Here is a 25,011-nt window from a genome sequence, read left to right on the forward strand (position 1 = left end):
ACCTAGTTTTCCAGGCTCTCTAACAGAATAGAGTGATTCACAGCATCAAATGCTGCAATAAGATTTAACAATACCAGCACTGTGATTCTTCCACAGTCTGCATTTATATGGATGTCATTAAACACCTTGACAAGGGCAGTCTCTGTACTTTAGTGGGCACGGAAACCTGATTGGAAAATGTCAGAGCGACTAGTCATTGTTAAGAAGGTGTGTAATTGTTGAAACACAGCTTTTTCAATAATCTTACTGCTAAAAGGGAGCTTTGAGTTCGGTCTATACTTCTGCCAAAGTAGTTTGTCCAAATTTGTGGGTAAAACATCAAGGCAATAGGAGGAGTAACTTGGCTGGTGAAGGATTTCCTCTAAGCTTTTGTAGTTTGTTTGGCTGAATTGGGACATTTTGTCAAGATAAGTTCTAGTTGGAGACAGCTTTGGTTCTGAACTTGATATGGATGTACAGATTGATCATTTAATCTTTAGGATTTTCTAAATAAAGAAGTTAGCAAATTCATTGCAGGCCTTGGTGGAATGGAGTTCAGAAGCCACGGACACAGGAGGATTTGTTAACCTGTTGATCGTGGCAAATAAAGCGCAAGTATTATTGTTTTTGTTGATATTCTCAGAGAAGAAAGATTCTCTTGCATTTTTCAGTTTTAAGTTATATCTCTATAGTCATAGTGAACCTTGAGTCTAGTCTTTCTCCACCAGCGTTCAGCTTTTCGGCACATGTTTCACTTCTAACTGCTGGAGCACTTCTTCACAGAGATTTTTTCTTCCTGGAAACAACCTTCACTTTAATTGGAGCAATGCAGTAAATGATATCTGAGACTTTAGACCGAAACTTATCTACTAGCTCATCTACTGAGTTGCAGCATAAGGTTCAAGTTGCAGAGTAAGCTTGGAAAAAAGTTTCCATGGCATTGTCCTTAAAGGTGCGTTTTCTTATGATGTCTCTAAATGAGTCATTGGAAATTATGCTTTCAAAGGTAACATAAAAGTGATCAGATAGGGAAACATCGGTTAGGGTGTTTAGAAATGTTTAGACCCTTAGTGATGATTAAGTCTAAAATATGTCCCACTTTGTGCCTTGGCATGCTGAGTTAAACCAAAATTTCTAAGTGTGTCACACAGTTCTTTTGCATCTCTGTCTTCAGGGTTGTCAATTTGAAAGTTGAGGTCTCCCACAATAATTAAACAGTTGTAATCAACACATATCACAGATAGGAGGTCACTAAGATCATTAAAAACTCTTTACCTGAAGAGCCAAATGTTCAAGAGTCGAATTTTCCCAAAAACACCTTTTTACACTAAACAGTGTTACTACTCTCCACCTTTCCTTTACTGTCTGCTCTCACAAAGAAAATTGTAGATTGGAGGAGTCGACTTCATTAAGATAAGATAAGATAAGATAGTCTTTATTGATCTCACAATTGAGAAATTCACTCATCACATCGGCTCATACAAGAAGGTACAGAGTAGGGAAGGTGCATTCAGTTATATACAGTGAATCTTCATATATACAATGGATCAAAAAGAATACCAAAAAAATACAAAAAGAAATAGGAATGGGCATATGATGTCTTATTTACATTCATAGTGATCTATATATATATAAACATATATATATATACTTATATATATATACATATATCTATACGCCTACATACATAGGCGTATAGATATATACGCCTATGTATATATGTGCATATATATATATATATATATATATATATATATATATATATGTGCATATACATTCGTGTATACATTTGTACATACATACATACATGTGTACTGACTTATGTTCAGGTGTTGATAGCAGCAGAAGTCACTACATCAGGATTATTGATGTTATGGTCACAGTTACAGTGCAGCATTGTATTGTCTGATAGCAGCAGGAATGAATGACCTGCGGTAGTGCTCCTTTTTACAGACAGGATGTCTAAGTCTTGCACTGAAGGAGCTGCTCAGCTCCTCTACAGTCTGATGCAGCGGGTGGAAGGTGTTGTCCATGATGGATGTGAACTTGGACAACACCCTCCTCTCAGCCACTTCCTCCACTGAGTCCAGCCCAGGACAGAAGTGGCCTTCCTCACCAGCTTGTTCAGCCTCGTTCTGTCCCGCTCTGCACTGCCAGGAGCCCAGCAGACGACAGCGTAGAGGAGGGCTGAGGCCACCACAGAGTCATAGAAAGGTTTTTAGCAGAGGCCGGCTCACTTCAAAGGACCTCAGCCGGTCTGATGGTGTTGAAAGCGCTGGAGAAGTCAAAGAACATGACTCTCACAGCGCTCCTGACTTCTTCTGTGCCTTTTGTCTCCTCACCAGTGGAATGTAGTGGGGGAGCAGTTAGACGAGGTTGTGGTCTAAGCGTCCCAGACGGGGGAGGGGGGCGGAGGCGTAGGTGTCTTTAACATTGGCATAGAAAAGGTCCAGCGTTTTATTGTCCCTTGTTGTACACGTGACGTACTGGGTGAGCGTGGGGAGGCTGGAGCGGAGGGAGGCATGGTTGAAGTCCCAAGTGATGAGCATTAGAGCGCATGGGTGCTGTGTTTGAATATTGTTTACAGCGGCGTGGATCCACTCACACACTGCGGCGGTGTCCGCGGAGGGAGGGATGTAAACACAGAGCATGATCACGTGGCCGAACTCTCTCGGCAAGTAATAAGGTCTCAAACTCACTGCGAGAAGTTCAACATCCGAGCAGCATATCTGCTGCTTCACGTGAACATGCGCCGCGTTACACCACCTCTCATTCACAAACACCGCCAGCCCTCCTCCTCTCTTTTTTCTGCTCCCCGCAAAAGTTCTGTCTGCGCGGATAAGTTTAAAGCCCTCCAGAGAGACCACTGAGTCCGGGACAGATCCATCTAACCACGTCTCCATGAAGCACATAATACTAGCGTCTCTGTACCTGCTTTGGAAACGGGTTAGTGCTGTGAGTTCCTCGGTGTTGTTCCGTAGAGATCTAACGTTTCCCGTGACAACCGATGGTAAATAACCTTTCCTCCGCTTCGTCCTCCCGCCCCGACATCCTCTCCGGCTCCTCCGTATTTCTGCATGGATGAATAGTTTCTAAGCGTGGTGATGAGCGGGGCCGCAGCACGAGGAGTCACGTAGTCCGAGAAGCTGGTTCCTCGTGTAGATCAAGGGACGCTCGGAGTCGCGGACAAAGGGGTCTCCACTCGCGGCATCGAAATGTGCCGAAAGTAACAAAAAAATAATCACTAAAAGTTGGTTTCTTCAGGGCATCTACGCTCAGAATACCTGATCCGGTATTCAGTAATATACAAGCAATCCAGAAAACACAATAAAAAGGAGAAAGTAGGAAAAGAAGGGATACAGCCGATGTGACTGGCTGCTGCCTGCGCAGCGCCATCTTGGAAAAATTTGTTAAATTCACGTAAAAAATTCATTAGAAATTCATTAAATTCATGTAACCATGTTTCTGTTAAAAACATAACATCATTTATTATTGTCAGTAAGTCATTGATTAAAAGTTATTTTCCTGACAGAGATCTAATGTTTAATAAAGCCATCTTATATGACTTAGTGTTATATTAATATTCTTTCTGTGGTAAGTTGCATGTGACAATTTATGACTTTTAAGTATGATAGAGTATTCTTGTTTGTTATCCTTTTGTTTTTCTTATTTCTGCCACATATCATCACAGATATTCCATAATCTCTGACCAAAGGCCCAAACTGACACTGGAAACTATCATGTCTGATAGGGTTGCTGCTAGGGCTGCTAGGTGCTGCTGTGTATCACAGAGAGGTCATCTGAAAGTCCTGAGCACAAGCATGTTCCTTGAAATGTAGAGGAAGAGGATCGGGGGCTCTGCGGCCTTTGGCAGATGCTGGTTTAGTCACAGAGATAGGGTTATCAAATGTCAACTATAGGCCAATCTTAAAAAAAAATCTTTCATGTTTGTGAAATCCAGAAAGAGATTTATAGGCTTTGTGGACAAAAAGAGGAGGTGGGTACGGTCTGGACTGGTCGCCGTGGGAATAGAGATTTTGAGACTTCTCTTATCTGGACAGCGTCACTCAAGGCTTCAGCTTGTACTATGAGTTTTGCCACAGTCAAGCGTTCTTTTATAATCCTTGGAAGGATGTCTGATACATTAGACACCAGGCTATAGTTCAAAGAGTTATAAATCAACACCTCTGTGCTCTTCTTGTTACAGAAGTGTTGAATTCCACCTACAGATCCAATGCGTAAAATTAGGGTTCTTTGCCCTGTGGCTTGTTTTTTCTCTGGTAGCTTAGACCGAAGGAGGTATATTGGGGATATACCTTTAATTGTTGTCATGATGTGACACTGTGGGTACCGCTGTTGCCATGCAGCAAGAAGGTCCTGGGTTCCTACCCTTGCTGTGGGTCTTTGTGAATGGAATTTGCATGTTCACCCTGTGCATGTGTGAGTTCTTTCCAGGTACTCCAGCTTCTTCCCACAGTCCACAAAACATGACTGTTAGGTTAATTGTCCTCTCTAAATTCTCCTTAGGTGTGAGTGTGTGTGAGAATAGTTGTTTGTCCTGTTTGTCTCTGTGTTGCCCTGCAATAGACTGGCGACCTGTCCAGGGTGTACCCCGCCTCTTGCCCATTGACAGCTGGAAATAGGCACCAACACCCCTCGTGACCCCACAAGGGATAGACATTATTCTACTTGCTGGCAATAGAGAGTGGAGTTAGCTATTATCTAAATCCACCTGTATAATTTTTGTTTGTAAGAGTGTGTATACAGGATGACTACTTTCAGTAGTCAGGTCATGGGGTTAGCAGCTTCAGTAGCGAGGCCCAGACGTCCCTCTCCCCAGCCACTTGGGCCAGCTCCTCCGGGGAATCCCAAGGCGTTCCCAGGCCAGCTGAGAGACATAGTCCCTCCAGCGTGTCCTGGGTCTTAGGGTTAAACCTCTGGGTTTCCTCCTTGTGGGACGTGCCCGGAACACCTCACCAGGGAGGCGTCCAGGAGGCATCCTAACCAGATGCCCGAGCCACCTCAACTGGCTCCTCTCGACATGGAGGAGCAGCGGCTGTACTCTGAGTCTCTCCTGGATGACTGAGCTCTGCACCCTATCTCTAAAGAAGAGCTCAGACACACTATGGAGAAAACCCATTTCTGCTGCTTGTATCCCGGATCTCGTTCATTCGGTCATGACCCAAAGCTCATGACCATAGATGAGGGTAGGAATGTAGATCGACCAGTAAATCGAGAGCTTCGCCTTTTGGCTCAGCTCTCTCTTCACCACAACAGATCGGTACAGCGCCCGCTTCACAGCAGACACCGCATCTATTCGCTTGTTGATCTCCCGCTCCATCTTCCCCTCATTCATGAACAAGACCCCAAGATACTTAAACTCCTCCACTAGGGGTAGCACATCCTCGCCAACCCGGAGGACGCACTCTACCCTTTTCCGGTTCAAGACCATGGTCTCAGATTTGTTAACCGCTCTAGTGAGAGCTGTAGATCACGCCCTGATAAAGCCAATAGGACCACGTCATCCGCGAATAGCAGAGACGCAATCCTAAGGCCACCAAAACGGATCCCCTCAACAGCTTGGCTGCGCCTAGAAATTCTGTCCATAAAAGTTATGAACGGAATCAGTGACAAAGGGCAACCTTGGCAGGATCCTGCTATCACATTTTCCTCAATAACCTTCTTATGATCTTCTTTTGCTTTTTTTAACTTCTGATTTAGCTCCTTTTGTATAGTTTTTAATTGTAGTTGATCATTGTTCTTAAAAGCATGTTCTTTCCGGTTAATGCAGTCTTTAATCTCCCTTGTGATATAAGGCTTGTTATTGGGGTAGATCTTGGTTTCTTTTGTTGGTATAACAATGTCAACACAGAATTTAATATAATCTGTGATTACATCGGTGGCAGTGTCCAAATTCAGCTCCTCATATTTTCCAATCTGTAGATTGTAGAAACTGTAGAAACAGCCTTTAAATGTTTCTATGCTGTCATCAGACCAGATATGAACTATTAGTTTGGGGTTTCCTGCTTTTAAGGGCAGTTTTGTATATGGGGATCAGATGAATAACAATGTGATCAGAATTTGATAAAGGTGGTTTGGCTGTGGCTATATAAGTATATTTTATGTTACAGTAACACTTATCTAATGTGCGACTTTGCTTAGTAGCACAGTCAATATATTGTTCGAATCCTGGTAGTGCAATATTTAAGTTGCTGTGATTCAAATCTCCCATGATGAAAATTGGAGCATTTGGGGTGTGCTGCAGTTGCTCGTGGACACAGTCTGCTACCAATGCTGCGGCCAGAGGGGCACTGGCTCCAGGAGGAACATAGGTGGAACAAATAATAATGTTGCTGAACTCACGAGGTAGGTAAAAAGGTCTGAAACTCACGCACAGCAGTTCCACGTCAGGGTTGCAGATCTGCGTTCTCACTGCGTACTGCCTGCTCCATCTGTCATTGACATACAAGCAGACCCCGCCCCCTCTTCGCTTCCCCAACAGCTCGCTCCTGTCAGTGTCAGGCTCAGAACAGGTGGACTCAGTATTCAAGGCAGACAAACAGTTCAAGTTTAACAGTTTATTGAAATCAGACCCGGAGGCGGGATCCTCTGCAGGAGGAGACAGCAGGTTAGTGACCACGCTTATCTGGGAGTGTTTGCACACAAACGTGTCGGTCACTAACCTGGTCTTAATGTCCAGTTCCGATCCAGTAGATCCTAGGCGACGGGTCGTTAATCCAGTACGGATAACCGGGAGGGCGAAGCCAAAGGCGAAGTCGGGGACGTGGTTGAAGGTCGAAGCCGGGAGGTCAGAGAGCCAGTGAGGTACCGAAGGATAATCCAGGACGGAGTCGGGTCACAGTTCCAGGTTCGATACACAGAGGGCAGAGATCCAGCGGGTAGTCAGGTCAGGCAGAAGTCAGATCGGGCAAACAGAATCAGACGGGAACAAGCAGGCTCAGAGGTCGAAAGGCAAACAGGTCAGGATCAGGAATCACAATAACAAACGCTGGAATAAGTCTCACACAAGGGTCGAAATAAACTGGCACTGTTGTCTTGTCTAGGAGCTGGTTAAATACTGGTGAGGACAGGTGGAACAGATCTGAAGTAATGAGGATTGGGTGGAGCTAAACAGGTGTGTGACATGAAAGAGACTAGACAACAGTGCCAAAATCATGACAGTCAGTGCGTATGTGTGAAAATCCCTTTGTTTCAACATAATTATCGGGAAAGTCTGGTTGCAGCCTGGTTTCTGTGATCAGCATAATACAAGCCTCCCGGAACTCAAAACATTCTCTCGCCAGAATTTGTAGTTCATCGATCTTGTAGCAGAGTGACCTCGCGTTACGCAGGATCATAGACGGTAGAGGCGGTCGACCTCCTCTGTTCCGCAAACACAGTTGGACGCCTCCTCTCCTGCCTCTTTTCTGGAGTCGTTGTTTTTGAGTAAATTTAATTTCCTCTGGTACATTTCCATGGACTGACCCGAAAGGATCAACAAGTCTCTTCCCAAAATGCCACAGAGAAAGTAGGCTCGTCCATTGAATATGACAAAGACTGTCTGTTCCTTTACCACATCAGCATCGCTTGACATTTGATTAAAAATTTACTAAAAAAAATTTGCAAAGTAAGCAGTAAAGTTTCTGTAACATACACCATCATGTAGTCCTTTTTCTTAGTCATATATCCCCAGTGCAGGTCACACAGAAGTCCGCAATTAATCACAATAATCACGCACAAGCAGCAGACCATGCACCCAGGTCACCAGCAGAGCAGCGCCCATTTTGGACTAAATGTGAACATATGTGTCAGGAGATCTGAGAAACTCAGGAGAATTTTCTCCAAACACAACATAACAGTAAATTTCAAACCTAATAACACCCTCTCACAAAAACTGGTTAATCCCAAAGACAGAACACCCAAACCACAGCCAACCGGCGTTGTGTAATGCGGTGAGGACTGCTCAAACTCCTACATTGGGGAAACTAAACAGGAGCTACATAAACGCATGGCACAGTAGAGGAGGGCCAACAGCTCGGGGCAAGATTCAGCAGTCCACTTGCACCTCAAGAACAAAAGGCACTCAATGATGTAAAGATTTTGGACAGGGAGACCAAATGGTTTGGAAGAGGGGTGAAAGAAGCCATTTTGGTGATAAACGTAAGCAACCTTGGAGTGTTCATTTGGGAAAGATGACGGTTGAAGCTCAAATTGGATCTCGCACTTGAATACTTTTCAATGATTTTTCATCCCTTTATTGCCGGCATTCATATGTGTTTTCCATACTCCAGACTGTTAGATTTTTACTACTGTGTTATTGTATTAATAACTCAGTATTTTTGTATAAATAAGCACTTATACTTGTATTTTCAGAATCCAGAATCCTAAGTCAGAATTTGTTGCATGTGTAAACATACCTGGCAAATAAAGTTGATACTGATTCTTTCCAACAAAAAAATTACAACTTTTTTTGTTGAAAATGTAAAAAAAATAACAATAATCATACCATAAGTTGTGATTTTAGTTTTTTTATCATCAGTAACTCACATCAGTAAATTGGGAACATCAGGGAAATTTTCTCCGCTCCATATATTCTCTGCTATTTATTCATCTTCTTCACTTTCGTGGTTATTCTTCATTCATAAGTTTTTGATCTGATTGGCTCCTGCAGAGTGGATCAATCTGTTTCTCAAAAGCAAATATGTCACCACAATTTATACACATGCTGTTGTTGAACCTGTTTGTAAGAACCCAAGCTTTTACTCCTCTCTGCCAAATAATGGTATCCTGAATGCTAAATTACCTTTTAATTAAAAAAACTTTTTGTCTGACCAACTGATCTCTTTTTGGAACAATACAAAATATCTGATAAATACATAACAATCTGTTTTATAGAAAATTAAACAGAAACTGCTGTGTTAAAAATGTTCAGTGACTTCATGAAAATCCTAGATTTGGTTGCTGGGTGGATTTATCATCATTATAATGGACGAGCTGCGCCGTCAGCTCCAGCATTATTCTGAACGTTATTGTTAAATCCCGGTCACTTTTTTCCTGCTTTCTTCTCTCTCGCTCTGCTTATTTTTGGATTTCACACAGAAGTTCATTCGTTTGGTCAGCTATTAGCCTTTGTCTCGAGTTAGCTACCCCTCAGTTATCTCCACATGCTTGTGGTTTCTAAAATATAACTGTGGTTAGCTAAGTGATGAGCAGTCACCATTTTTTTAGCTTTTATCTTAGCAGCTGAAGCTCATTATAGCATCAGGGCTGTGTTTGGAAGAACAATCACATCAATCCAGGTATTAGCCAGACCCATTTCAATGCTGTTTACATCATATGCTACTGTTTTAATGGTGATTATTCAATGCTTAATTAAGTGAGGCTTATTTAAGTTAGAAAAATGCCTAAATGTTTCTATATTCAAGTTTCATCACTTTACTGTTTTACTTTGTTGTCATTTTTCTCTTTTATGTTGTTTTCATTCAGTAGGTGGTGTGTTCAAGTAATATTAGTATTAAACAGAATAATTACTGTAACAGGGAATTATTGGTTTAATAGATTTTAACAATTTTAGCTGTGGTCGTCTGTGGTTTTTATATGTGATCGTATTGTCTCTAACAGTGGCTTCTCTGCATACGGGGACAGTGGGGCCTGGCCGCACCAGATGTCGCTGTGGAGCTCTGTTCACAATAATCAGTGGGATAGGATTGTTCTTTATATATATATATTGTAAAAAAGACCAATTCCCTTACCAATAAAATTATGTTATAAACATGTTTTATCTATATATCTAAGTCTGTCAAAAGGCCCCAAGCTCGGATTGTCCAATAAAATTACTTGGATACATTTTTCATTGTCGCTTTACCTTGATTGGAATAAGATATCAATTATATTATCCAATTAAAATTGTTAATAATAATCATAAACAAATAGGCACAATTCAATTCAATTATATTTATATAGCGCCAATTCAATAAATATGTCATCTAAAGGCACTTTCCAAGGTCAAATTCAATCAGATTATACAGATGGGGTCAGATTATACAGATTGGTCAAAAACAATTCCTATCTAAGGGAACCCAGTTGATTGCAACAAAGTCCCGACAAGCAGCATTCACTCCTCCTGAAGCAGCATAGAACCACAGGGAGAGTCGTCTGCATTGTCCATTGCTTTGCAGCAATCCCTCATACTGGGCAAGCATGTAGCAACAGTGGAAAGAAAAACTCTCTGTTGTGTCTTAATAAACAGAGGAGGCTCGTGTTGAATCCGTGTCCCTTTATTATGTGCTAACTGACGGCAAACACAGAAAGAGCACCCGCACGTTCGGGCTGCCAGGACTGTACCAAGACAGGTAAATCATTGGGGGTAAATACACCACATCATCCCCCTTTTTAGATGAGAATAAAAAAAAATTCTACATTAACTAAAATACACAAAGATCACTTATTCCAACTTAAATGCATTTTCATGTAGATTCAAAAAATAACCCAAATATGTATTTACTTTATATTCAAGACATTTTTTTTATTTTCTTTACCTCTGCATCTAACTCAGATGTAACCCCATAACATGCATAACCGTTATGCCTGTTACTCAAGATATCGTTTTGGTGTCTTTCGTGGTCATGTGGAATGCCTCACCACCACTGGAAGGTCTGGGGAAACAGGAGGGTGCATCCTCGATTCCAGAGCACTTAGTTCAGGTGTAACGTTTGACTGGAACAGTTTGTCTTATGACTTGTCCTGGTATCCACTTGTGAACTCCTCCCCCTGTGTTTCGAAAATACACAGCATCATCCACAGAAAAAGAGCGGTCCGTGGCAGTGAAGTCATGTTGGGCTTTTTGTTGAAACTGCTTCCTGCGGACAGTCCCTTTGATGTTAGGTTTGATGAAATCCAGTCTGGTACGGATGTGTCTGTGCAAGAACAATTCTGCTGGAGACTGACCTGTTGTGCAGTTTGGAGTCACCCGGTACTGTAACAAAAACACTTAACGTTTGTCCTCAATGCTGCATGAGCGGTTGGCAAGCTTTTTCATGCCTACTTTAAATGTCTGCACATATCTTTCAGCCAAACCGTTTGTGGCAGGGTGTCCCGGCGCACTTGTTGTGTGCAAAATGCCATTTTGTCTCACAAACATTTGGAACTCTGTGGATGTGAAAGTGGTTGCATTGTCTGTGACTATTTGTTCAGGCAGTCCATATGAAGCAAACAGTCTCTTCAACTTTGTCACCGTGGCTTGTGATGTGATGTGCGGCATACGAAATACCTCCAGCCACTTTGAATATGAATCCTCCACAATTATGAACATGCTGTCGAGTAAAGGTCCGGCAAAGTCGATATGCAGCCTTTTCCAGGATTCACCTGGGAACTCCCAGGGATGCAGTGGAACATGCTGTGGCATCTTCTGTTCCAGCTGACAGGTTTCACATGTTTTGCAGACCTGTTCCAAGTCATGATCCAGATTTGGCCACCAGACATATTTGCGAGCCAAAGCCTTGGATTTTACGATTCCTTGGTGGCCAGAGTGAATCTTGTCTAACACAGCCTTTCTCATTTTTGAGGGAATAATCACTCTGGTTCCCCACAAAACACAACCCATCTCAGTTGAAAGCTTGTTCCTTTTGGTGTGATAAGCCTTTAAACTCTCATCTGTAACAGTAGGCCAACCTTCCATGACATATTTGTAAACCCTTGACAAGTCCATGTCTGTGCGTGTGGCGCGAGCGACCTGGGTAGCATTTAGTGGAGCTCCTTCCAAATGCTCATTTAGCAGTGAGTATACTGCCCTCAACGCTGTTCCAGTGTCGCTTGTTTCTGGCAGAGGACAGTGAGAGAGCCCATCTGCATTGCTGTGTTCTGCTGATTTTTTGAAAACAATGTGGTAATCATCTGCTGACAATATGATAGCCCACCTTTGAATGTGCTGCAGCTAGGGTAGGCAGGTTCTTGTGCTCACCAAAAAGCATCAGCAGGGGTCGATGGTCTGTAGCTAAGGTGAAATGCCAACCCCATAGGTACTGGTGAAACTTTTTGACTCCATAAATCAACCCCAGGGGTATTTTCTTTCTGCTGGTGACAGCGTTTGGGAAGCGTAAGCTACTGGTCGTTCCTCCCCACTTGGCATGGTGTGCTGTATAACCGCACCAATGCCATATGCATCACAAGCTAATGTGAGTGGCAGGAATAATGTGCTACCACCCGATCACTTGTCAGCAGACGTTTGCATTTTTCAAATGCTGACTGCTCCGGTTCAGTCTATCTCCAAGTCACACTGTCTTTCAGTAACTTGTAAAGTGGAGCTAGGGCTGTGCTTTGCATGGGCACAAACCTCCCATAATAGTTAACAAGTCCCAGGAACGCTTGAAGTTCTTTCACATTTGTCGGAGCAGGCGTGTTCTGTATTGCCCTCACCTTTTCTTTTGAGGGGTGGACTCCATGTTCATCCAGGACGTGTCCCAGATACTCAATTTGTGGCTTGTTAAACTCACATTTGGAACGTTTTACTCGCAGGCCATTTTCCTGAAGGCGTTGCAGGACCTTCTCCAAGTTGCTCAGATGTTCTGCTATGGAGCGTCTAGTGATGAGCAAGTCATCCAGGTAGACCACCACTGGTAACCCCTCATTATGTTTTCCATAATGCGCTAAAAAATCGAAGGAGCTGTGCTGATTCCAAAAGGAAGCCTGTTGTACATAAACAGTCCTTTATGAGCGTTGATAGTTGTGTACTTCTTGGAATCCTCAATCAACAGCACTTGTTGATAGGCTGCTGCCAGATCTATCTTTGAGAAGTACTTTCCCCCCCTGAGTGTTGCCAGTAGTTCCTCCAAACGTGGTAAAGGGTACGTATCTGCTTCCAGGGCTTGGTTTACTGACACTTTAGGCCCGTTTACACTACACTTTTTTAACCGAGCCGAGACCAGTCCGAGCTCGGTAACCGAGATAACTCTTGTGTGTAAATGGTCAGCAGACTGAACTGGACCACGCTAAACATAACCGGACCGCGCTAACTGCAGACCAGTTCCTGAGTAGGTCTCGGCCTGTTTTTTTTTTTCTGGCCCGGTTTTCTGATAAAGAGCGCATGAGCAGACCGCATCATCCCCTTACAGTCAGCTGACTGTCCGCGGTTTTTCCGGCGTGTCTGGCTGCACGTCCCGATTCACACTCCATTCAGACAAATTTCAGACATTCATAATAATACTAGCTTCCTTACCGTGCCACACAATTTCCAGTGATGATTCTGCTTAGCAGTGTGATGAACCTCAGCGTCTGTCGTTGTTTCCTGCGTCTGTAGATCTATATTAGACATTCGTTTGTCTCATCCACGTCCCAAAAGCCAACTCTCTCAAATAAATTCACCAATGGTTGCCTTCTTCCCCTTACTCTCCGCAAATGCTGAAATATCACAATATCAAGCATAACATCCTGAATGTTATGGCCGCTGCCGTTTTGTTTTGCTGCTTCCGCCTTCAATCCCAGAGAGCGGTAGTACCGCAGATCGCCACTAGGAGGCGAGGAGCAACCAAGGAACCGAGATAGTGTGGTGTGTAAACTGTCGTCTTGGCTTGGTTAACTGATCCAAGCTCAGACTGGTCTCGGCTCGGCTCGGTTAAAAAAGTGTAGTGTAAACGGGCCTTTTGTAATGCCCACATAGGCGAATAGAATTGTCCCTCTTTACCACTGGCACTATTGGTGCTTCCCATTCACTGTGTCTCACAGGTGTAATAATGTTACTCTTTTCCACTCTTTCGAGTTCTTTTTCCACCTTTTCCTTCATCGTGAAAGGAAGAAGCCTGTGTTTACAAAATTTGGGTGGCATCTCAGGTTTGACCACAATGGTAGCTTTAATGTCTTTTTATGTGCCCAACTCCTCCTTGATTACATCTCTGTAAGTATCCAAAAGCACATTGAGTTATAGGTGTTTTGGCTCACCCACGTACTTAATCCGCTGCCAGTTAAGCCGGAGTTTTGTCAACCAGTTCCTTCCACACAGTGATGCACCATGTCCTCTAACAACTAACAGTGGCAAATCCACAGCTTGGTCTTCATACACCACTTTTGCTACAAGCTGTCCCAAAACACAAATACGCCCTCCATTGTAAGCTTTGAGCTTCACTTTAGCCGGCTGCAAAGGCAGGTGGGAAAACCTTTTCAAGTATGTAGGATATGAAATTACACTTTTTGCTGCTCCTGTGTCAATTTCCATTTCTGAATCAACATTGTCTATTGCAAATGTTGCTTTATATCTTTCATCATCCTCAGCACTGACAGTCAATATGGCTAACTCCTCTTCTGGGTCTTCCTCAGCTGTCACATACTTTGTCTCTCTGCTGCTCCTGCTTGGCACACTCTTTCCATGACTCTTTTGCACTTTAGCTCGACATGCTTTCCTAATGTGTCCAATCTTTCCACAATTATGGCATTTAGTTTCTTTTGTCATGGTGCAGTCTTGTCTGCAGCACCATGCACATATTCAGGGCACTTTTCACCCTCCATACACCCCAGTCTCCTCTCCACCTCAGTAATCATCTACACCTGCCAGCCACTAATCAAGCCAGGACTCAATCCACCTGTCAGCTTTACTATTTAAACCTCCCTCATTTCGCCCTTCCCTGTCGGCTCGTCTGTTTACCTCTGCTCATGACTGCTCGCCTAGCTTTTCCATGCCAGCCTGAATTTCCTTCGTCTCCGGTCCTGCAAGTATTCACTCTGATGTCCTGCTGTTAATCCAGTCCTGCTAGTATTCACTCTGATGTCCTGCTGTTACTCCAGTCCTTCAAGTATTTACCCTGATGTCTTGCTGTTGCTCGGGACTGCAAGTATTCACCTGCCGAACTGCCAGTTCCTGCCATCACCATCCTACTGCTCCAGCCCGGTACAGACTGTTGGTTTATCCATCCTCCACTATCCACCACCTTCAATAAACTCTCTAAACTAAGCTCTGCTTGTGTGTGGTTGTGTTCGGGTTCACATAAATCATGACATCTTTGAAATGACATTCACTTGCATTGTGATATTTTCCTTTGCATCTGTAGCACATATTTGTTTTTACTGGCCTCGCCTTGTGAATGCTTGCCTCACCAGTCCATTCCCCTTCAGCCGTCAAGTGTCTCTGTCTGCAGTCTCCATATTGAGAGCAATCTCAAAAGCTTTGCCGAAGGTCAGCCGGTCCTCCGACAGTAACCTCCTCTGGCACGCTTCGTTTGTAATTCCACTTACGAACCGATCCCTCAGTGCAGAATCCAGCGACGCACCGGAATCACAGTTAGCTGCTTGTTGTTTTAGCTCTACGACATACTGGGCAACAGTCTGACTTGTCTTTTGGTTGCATCTATTAAAATGGAATAGTTCAGCAACTAATATGGGCTTTGGTTCATAGTGTTCTTTCAAAATGTCCACAATCTCTGCAAACGTCTTGTCTTTAGGTTTTCTGGGCTGTACCAAGTTTTGTTAAAGTCCGTATGTTTTAGCACCAATTACACTTAGCAACACCACCACGAGTTTCCAGGTACTGCTCTAGACGCTCGATATAAGCTGTCCACAGCTCAACCTCTGGCCTGAAGTCATCTATTTTGCCAATCTATTCAATTCAATTCAATTTTATTTATATAGCGCCAAATCATGAAACATGTCATCTCAAGGCACTTTACAAAGTCAAGTTCAATCATATTATACAGATTGGGTCAGATTATACAGATTGGTCAAAAATTTCCTATATAAGGAAACCAGTTGATTGCATCAAAGTCCCGACAAGCAGCAGTCACTCCTGGGGAAGTGTAGAGCCACAGGGAGAGTCGTCTGCATTGTACATGGCTTTGCTGCAATCTCTCATATCGAGCAAGCATGAAGCGACAGTGGGAAGAAAAACTCCCCATTAACGGGAAGGAAAACCTCCGGCAGAAACGGGCTCAGTATGAACGGTCATCTGCCTCGACCCACTGGGGGTTACAGAAGACAGAGCAGAGACACAACAAGAGAGACAAAAAAGCACAGAAGCGCACATTGATCTGTTCTACATTAGATGGTAATAGCGGGTGAGCTGTCTTCTCTGAATGATGTCACAGTTAACAGAACGCCAGACCAGGTGTACCAACTATGAAGATAAAAGAGAGAGAACAGGAAGTTAAAGCAGAAATGACAACACGTAATGCATAATTGTAGAACAGTAGAACTCCATAGAGTGAGAAAATTAGATCCTGATGTCCTCCAGTAGCCTAAGCCTATAGTAGTAAAACTATAAAGGTAGCTTAGAGTAACACGAGCCACTCTAGTTATAAGTTTTGTCAAAAAGGAAAGTTTTAAGATTAGTCTTAAAAGTAGACAGGGTGTCTGCCTCACGGACCAAAACTGGGAGTTGGTTCCATAGGAGACTGAAAGATAGTTTCCACTCCTCCTCTTCCCACAGATCTGTGAATGTGGAAATTTGAATAACTGGAGGGAGTTGACTCATTTATACTAACGTAGTCCTCTTGTAGCCAGGTTTCTGTGAGACAAAACAAATCAATCTGATTATCAGAAATCAATTTATTAACTAAAAAAGTCTTTGGAGGGAGAGACCTTATATTTAATAGACCACATTTAAATCTGAGCCATAGTACTCACTAGTACTGGTACTTGACGTCCTCTCTCTTCCGAAAAATATCCTCATCGCCAGCTGTTGTGTCTTAATAAACAGAGGAGGCTTGTGTTGAATCCGTGTCTCTTTATTATGTGCTAACTGATGGCAAACACAGGAAGAGCACCCGCACGTCCCGGCTGCCAGGACCGTACCAAGTCAGGTAAATCATGGGGGGTAAATACACCACACTCCCCATTAACGGGAAGGAAAATCTCCAGCAGAACCGGGCTCAGTATGAACGGTCATCTGCCTCGACCCACTGGGGGTTACAGAAGACAGAGCAGAGCCATAATAAGAGGGACAAAAAAAACCACAGAAGCACACATTGATCAAGTAATCTGTTCTACATTAGATGGTAATAGCGGGTGATCTGCCTTCCCTGGATGATGTCACAGCTAACAGAACGCCAGACCAGGTGTACCTACTATGAAGAAAAAAAAGAGAGAACAAAAAAGTTAAAAGCTGAATGACAACAAGCAATGCAAATTGAAGAACAGTAGGAGAACTGAGCAGAGTGAGAGAAATAGGCCCTGATGTCCTCCAGTAGCCTAAGCTTATAGCAGCATAACTATAGAGGTAGCTCAGGGTAACATGAGCCACTCTAACTATAAGCTTTGTCAAAAAGGAAAGTTTTAAGACTAGTCTTAAAAGTAGACGGGGTGTCTGCCTCACGGACCAAAACTGGGAGTTGGTTCCACAGGAGAGGAGCCTGATAGCTAAAGGATCTGCCTCCCATTCTACTATAAAGTATAAAGGTCTATACTTGCAAGCCAGATTAGTACTTTATGTTCTGCACATTATATATGGCTGCTTCTATCGAATCTGTTTGGGGACAGGAGGGACATTCAGCTGAACTTTCTGAGCTGATTAGTCAAAGTGCACTTACTGCCCACCTACCAAAGGTTGGTTTTGGCCAATCACTGTATCAAATTAAAGTGTAAGCAGCAGGGTTCCTGAGAAGACACAAGAAGGTAAGCTAGTCAAGGCATTTCTTGCTGTTCTTTCAAAGATTAAATCAAGGATTCATAAAAAAAGGATGTGATAGCAGCCACGCCTGCCGACAGGGGGGGGGGGGGCAAACGGGTCAGTTGTCCTGGGCCCAGGACAGAGGGGAGGGGGGGAGGGTGGGGCAAAACTGACACTCTGACTCACCACTAAAATGGTCAGAGTGTCAGTCAGTCTGAATGCAGCAGCTTCACCAACGTCTCCGCATCTGTGTCACTGCACTTTGCTTCTCCCCCTCCCTTCTCGTACATGGCTCAGTAGCGCCAGCCAATCAGCACGCAGGCTCAGCCTGGCCCGCCCACTCAGCTTCTCTTCACTCAACACACAAACAACCGCGCAGCTGCTGCTCAGACTTGGAGAGAGACAACAGGAGCGGAAAAACATGAAGAGGAAAAACAGCGCCGTTTGGCTATATTTTAATACCGTAAATGTAATCAAGCTGTATGTTTTGTAAAAAGCTGGTTAAATTCAGTGGAAACACAGCAAATTTATCTAAGCACATGAAAAACAATGAGCAAGAAAACATTGCGCGACAGAAACGGAGAATGGAGACGAAACTTCTCTCATTGCCTCGACAGACCCAGACCCACAGACTGACGTCACTGACTGAGGCGTTTCAGTCCTCCTGAGAACATCCAGGTAGATAAGAGTGGTCATCTTCAGCAGCAGTTCATGTTAACTTTCAAAGTAGATATTATCTATCATATGTTACTGGAGCCCACACAGAAAATGTAATTAGGACCTTGAAAGAACCCAGTACATATATCCCATTAAAAAGTGTTATTTAAGATAAGGTAACATTAGCTAATCCTTTATTTATCCCACGACGGGGAAATTTATAGGATTAAAACAACAGGCAGGTGCACACAACACAGACAAAATTACATAAGGATTGAAAGATATAAGAGGTGAATGAGGAAAAAAACACTATGAACATAACATTATTATTATTATTATTATTATTATTATTTAATTGTAATAATAAAGTAAAAATCACAAAACCAGAAATGTCAACAGTTTCATGATACATCAAGCTTAGGGACTGGCTAATATACAGCAGGTCAAAAAAGGCCATATTTTGCCTGCAGTGCTTGCTATTCTCTTATGAAGAAAAGATCAACCAGTACACTCAATTCAATTGATGGGTTGAGTATACAGTTAAGTTGACTTTTTTTTTGGTGTGTGTGTGTGTGTGTGTGTGTGTGTGTGTGTGTGTGTGTGTGTGTGTGTGTGTGTGTGTGGTGGCAGGTGTGGGGGGGGGGGGCAAAAAGACTGCGTTGTCCCGGGCCCTAGCAAAGCTGTCAGCTGGCCTGATAGCAGCAGCTAGGGAGCATTTTTTGTTTGGTTACAAATGGTTGAAGTGGGAAAGGTACAAGATAGATTCTCATGTGTTCATAAACATACGAGAATAGGGGGTTTTCAGCTGACGTCACGCTCACGTGACTACTCAGCGCGTCCGCCATATTGGGTGGCAGTCGTTTCGCACCGTTGACCTGCATTGTATGACGCCTTAGGCAGTATTGGAAGTGAACAATGGGGAAAACGTGTTTAATGGTTGGTTGCACGGCCCGTGGAGGTGGAGAACAACGCTCTTTCTATCGCCTACTAGCCGTAATAGTGAATCAGTGTGAAAAAACAAAACAGCTATCTGAACAACGCCGTCACCTATGGCTGACACGGATATCCAGGTCCGATTTGGACGGTGTTAAGCTGGAATACGCCAGAGTCTGCGGTGCTCACTTTGTCACAGGTAATTAACTGTTAAGTATTTAAAACATGTAAGAAGAATATATTAATAATAGGGCTTGGGCGTCATGACTTATTACTTTCCGCGGCTGCCGTGTTGACTGCCTCCGCCGCCTCTACTGCCTATGACTACCCCGTACTGTACTCCCTCTCTCAGCCGTGTTTTAATTTGATTAATTTCACCTTAACTTGATTTCAACCATGGTAAACCGTTGCTATATTGTGGGCTGTAACAGCGCAACACATGATCGCCATGGGAAAAACATAGAAACAGATTAATTTTCCACCGCTTTCCTGCCTGGAGGAGCAACCACGGAGAACAACTGTTAGTGATAACAAAGAGTCGTCGGCTCGCTTGGATCGCGGCTGTAAGTCGACCGAACATAACTTTCCACAGTATCCCGATGTCAATGAGAGTGTGTTCTAAACCTTTGAAACACATAGCAGCAAGTTAAAAGTACATTACATGCGTGAGTGGTTGTTAGCGCTAACGGTTAGCATGTGCCAGAGCCCGTCTGAGCACAGCTTACCTTTGAACGAGTTGCTGTGTTCCCACTGTTTGCTGGCTTTATGATCTGCAGCTCCTAGCGCCAATACGGTAAATACAACTTAATTTTGCACTGGTCATTGTTCTGCTTAAATAATTAAAGCCGCGAGCGGCATCGAGCGGCCCTGCAGCCAAGCGCCTTCGCGCACCGCCGGCCGCCGGCCGTCAGCCACCGCAGAAGCATGCGACGCATTTGCGTCGGATCGTTTACATTTTTACCATCTTATTAAAACTCACCCGTCCACGTATGATGGCGATTTCCTTGATGTACATAACCAGATGTGAACTGGTTGTGAGCCTCTAGACCCTTGTAAGCTCTCATTTCCTCAAGAGTGTGCAGAGGGTTTTCACCGAACACCAGGTAATGCATCTGGATTACGGCTAAACAAGGCACCGTGGAGGGCATATGGGTCCATATGGTCGATCACGGAACATTTCCTCAGGTATACGTCCTTATCTGGTCGCTCTAGCCCGCTGGCGTACTTATCCATTCGCGATACGATAATACGTGTACGACAACTAGAGATAAGGAAGTGAACCACCCAATATGGCGGACCGGAAGTTGGCCAGTGACGTCAGTGAAAACCCCCTATTCATCTTGAAGGATAGGTCAGTAAAAGCCTCTGGTGCTTCAAAATTTAGAGAGAAAACCCGGAAAAAAATCACACCCTTCAATTGAATTGTGAGAAAAGATACCATATTCCTGAATTCACAGAGCATCATGCTATTGCCAACACAAACTCAGGAAACTCAGGTGTTTCCTTTTTTTGGATGAATCAATGTCATGCGAGCCCTCAGTTCCTCAAAACAAAACATGGACATGTTCACAGGGAGTAAGTATAAAATTCAAAGGGTTCACACTTTCCAGAAGGGTGCACCTTGACCCTTTACTAATTACTCATTTGTCAAAAACACAATCAGCTAATCAGTTCTAAATAAAAAAGAAATAAACAAAATAATCAATATTGTAATGTGTTTCTTTTCAACTTTACTTGTGTCTGGACTTTAGAAAACAAAACAAACATTGAAGTAACATTTTTACCATATTATATTCTTATTATTATTATAAGTCCAAGTGATGGTAATCTAAGTGTTTAAGAGACGATTGAGGGGTCTGTCATCTCCTGCTAGTGTCCCTGACCGAAAAACCACACTTGCAACTTTCCATGCCTCCGCAACGGAGGCGGTCTTACGGCTCTGTTCTCGTTCTCACGGTTAGACAGCTTTACGGAAGCCCAATGTAAGGCCATTGGCATCAATAACAGTGTTACCAAGTCTGCATATTATAAAAAAATCCGGCTTGTTTTTTTTTAAGTCACTTAGAAACTTCATGAGTCGCAGGTTGCGGTCTATTGGGCTTGTTTTTGACTGTGAAGTCTCTTATTTGGGAAACAAACTAAGCCACTGGTTATTAATAGACCCGCTCCCGCTGAGCTACAGAAAGCAAGCCAGCCAGTGACTCCACAATCCGTCCACATACACACATCTTCCTGTCTCTGTCGCTGTCTCTTCCTTTGGCCTTCTCCTTCTCCTAAATAAACAAGAGCTAAAATGGACTCACCCACAATGCTGGGCTGACAGTGAGCCGCCATGTCTATTGGTCCACATAGACACATCTCTCGCTTACTCTCCATTGTTCTGCTTTGAGAGACAGTGTGCTGTGGAAGTGGGGCATGCTGAGAGGAGGGAGTGTTTGCTATTTTTAAAAGGCCCTATAGGGGGAGTGCCGCTCAAAAATTACTTAGTATGACTTTGAAGCTCTTCATTGGCTTCCGATTCATATTACAGTGCATTTTAAAATTTTAACCATTACTTCCAGAGCCATGCACGGCCAAGCTCCATCATATGTCCAGGATCTGTTGCATGTCCACATTTGTATGGCTTTAAAGCTAGATTGTTTGAAAAATAAATAAAAGAAGCTGGTTTCAATGTACTATCATTAAGTGTTGTAAGTAATCACAAGAAATGTTGGAACTCAAAGGTTTGATTTTTTTAAATGTGCTTTTTTGTTTAAGGTCTTTCCCAAAAAGTTGGTGTATTTCTCAACCTGGATTGACCACACCCGTTGGGCTAGAAACACCTGGGCCATGGCAGCTATTTTCATCTTAACCATGGCAGACCTTCTAGATATGGTAGGCTGCTTCTGCCTATTTCTACCCCCTGAAGATACATATAGCAATTTATGCAAGTTCATCTAGTTTACAGAGAAAATGCCCATGCATCTAGTCAGTTATTTAGAAAACGCTAACAGAATCCTCATCAGAAAAACATCTGTTTGTGTATTGCTGCTCTAAAACAAAGGATAGTGGTGGAAAAAGTAAACATTTAGAAATAACAGCGAATTTTCCTTTATGTCTCTTTAATATCTAGCTCAGTTGTGCAGCTCGTGTCCCAGATTCAGGCAGCACCACAGTGGCTCCATTTTTGTCCACATCTTCACAGTCCAGCCTTGGAGGGTGCCTGAACAATCCTAAATATTACAGCTTTATTGCTGTGCTTGCGCTAATCGCCACCACCATGCTTGTTCAGGTCAGTCACATGGTGAAGCTTACACTGATGCTACTCATAACAGCAACAACTGGCATCGTTAACATCTACAGTTGGAAAGACATCTTTGACCACTACGACATTGTCCGCTTCCAAGAATACAGGTAAATACCATTAAGGCAACTTTCTCTGACAGTAAAGGCTAATATTTACACCACATAAACAGGAAAATGTGTTTTGTAAATTGAAGTTGTAGGAACAAGAACAAATTATTTCTGTTAAGAATATTTCGTACTCTACCAGAACTTAAGTGGCAAGTTCTTTGGAATTCATCACAGGTCCCTACCACAGTAGCATTTATGTGTAATAGTTGTGAGACACTGCATAAAAGGTCTATCTAAAAAATCTGCCAAGAACAAGCTGCAAAAAGGTCCAAACCAGAGCTGCTAAAAAGAATGTTGTAATTTTGTTCTTGCATCACTTGGAAAGAAAGCACATTTTTCTGGTCTGAGAATGCTTTAAAAAGCATTAGAAATTATACATTTTGGAGCATCATGAAGACTGTGACATTAGATTGTGCACATGTAAGAGCTTCCACACAGATTGTCATGTTAAGTAAAATTCCGTTTTGTTTTAAGCACAAGTTCTGATATTTCATCAAGTTACACAAATCTGGTATTCCTCAAAATTATTGCAGAAAGCTACGCTCCCTTGCATAATTGAAAACAAGACTAGTGTATCACATTCATCCTTTAACTTGCACTGTAGCATCTCTGATATAAAAAAAAGTTTTCAGCATGATATGCTTATACTATGACATTTCTTTCCAGCTCGGGCATGGTTCCCTCCAAGTTCACAATGACAGTTATGATCTTCATGATGATGGTCAGCTTCTATTACTTCTCCAGACATGTAAGTCCACATGCATGCAGAGGACATATTAAAGTAACCTGTTCGGAACTTTACTAAAGGTATTTGAAAACTACCAAAATCAATTACTGCAATGAAAAATGTTCTCTGTACAGAATTGTAATGTAATCACAAGGATGTTCACCAGCTGGACTAACAGTAAAACAGATAACCTAAATTGTGTTTGAAAAATACTAAAGAACAACAACAATTTTGAAATAGTTTTATCCTACACATTTCCTACAAAATGTTTTCCTCACAAGTTCTTACTACATGTTTAAAGGTTTGGGCATTACTGTTATAGTAATTTACTGTTTGCAATATAAGAGTGCCTTCTGAATGTTTGTGAGAAACTGATGGCAAGGTAGTTGCAATTGACCAGATAACCAGTGTCATGGGCCTTAAACCTGTCACGTGACATTATAACCCAAGGATATATATTTCCCACACAAGCAAAGAAGGCATCCATAATTTAAAAAGTATTATAATCTTGAGTTGCAAATAATTTTGTCTTAGTGTGAGAGGCACGTATGTCTTAATCAACCTCTCTCTCTCTTTCTCGCTCTCTCTCTCTTTCTCTCTCTCGGGTTCTAATCCCGCATAGGGCATATGTGTGTGTGTGTGTGTGTGTGTGTGTGCATATATATATATATATATATATATATATATATATATATATATATATATATATATATATATATAGAGAGAGAGAGAGAGAGAGAGAGAGAGAGAGAGAGAGAGATAGACATAGATATTAATACAGTTTGTATATCCATCCATCCATTTTCCGACACACTTATCCCTGCTGGGGTCGTGAGGGCTGCTGGTGCCTATCTCCAGCTGTCAATGGGCGAGAGGCAGGGTACACCCAGGGCAGGTCGCCAGTCTATCGCAGATAGTTTGTATATGCATATATGTATATAGTGAGCTTATAACATGATCCAGTGTTGGTCCCTGGGCATTACCATTAAGGCTAACTGCCTACCTCATATACATGATGTGTATATGAATCACATATCATATACATGATGAGAGCGCATAAACAGAGAACCATACTGGCTCAGACGTCGCTCGGTGAAACAAGGTCTATGTCAAGTGTTTAGGAAACAAAACACTTTGATGACAAATGGGCTACTGGAACACAAAGACTATGGACTAGAGAAGACAATAAAGCATGATTGGAATGCTACTACACCAGTACACAAGTCAACGGGGCTATATGTAAAGACTGTGGGAAACATGGATGTTCTGATACCCACAGTCTAAACTAACAGCGAAACAGCTAGTAACTCAATGTTCCAACATCTACAAATGGCAGCTGCTTTCACAACTAGAGATCCAAGAAATAGTTTCACCACTAGATTAAGGGGAAACTAGGACACACAGTCAGATAGGGGCGGTTTACATCAACCCCCCAGAGATTGGGTACCAAGCCCCAATGATGCAAGTACAACTCAATGGGAGAACATCTGACCTAAGTGATAAGATCATGGCTAAATTCAGAAGAGCCTGTGACTCCTTGAGATGCTCAGAACCGAAGGGTCGAGAAAGGGAATTCCCCAGAAATACAAACAGATGCCCATACCTGAGGCTGCCAGACTAAAGAGATAGACAAAGAAGATAGAAGCCAGAACAATAAACAGGCTGTTCTCCACTGAACCACTTGTGTACTTCCAGTGGCAGGGTACTTACACATGAGCCAACTCACCAAGGTAAGAGA

The 25,011-nt window shown here is 42.8% G+C and overlaps 1 protein-coding gene across 11 annotated transcripts in view; it reads left to right on the forward strand.

Annotated features, from left to right (window-relative positions):
- Positions 1–25,011, forward strand: part of adcy3a (adenylate cyclase 3a) — a 232,927-nt gene that overhangs the window by 141,768 nt on the left and 66,148 nt on the right. For all 11 annotated transcript variants that reach the window (XM_036133327.1, XM_036133331.1, XM_036133330.1 and 8 more), the window contains 3 exons: positions 21,911–22,027; positions 22,266–22,546; positions 23,213–23,294. In XM_036133327.1, the coding sequence (XP_035989220.1) occupies positions 21,911–22,027; positions 22,266–22,546; positions 23,213–23,294 (480 nt within the window). The remainder of the gene's footprint in view (positions 1–21,910; positions 22,028–22,265; positions 22,547–23,212; positions 23,295–25,011) is intronic.

This window comes from Fundulus heteroclitus, unplaced genomic scaffold (assembly GCF_011125445.2).
Source record: "Fundulus heteroclitus isolate FHET01 unplaced genomic scaffold, MU-UCD_Fhet_4.1 scaffold_61, whole genome shotgun sequence".
Classification (NCBI taxonomy): Eukaryota; Metazoa; Chordata; class Actinopteri; order Cyprinodontiformes; family Fundulidae; genus Fundulus; species Fundulus heteroclitus.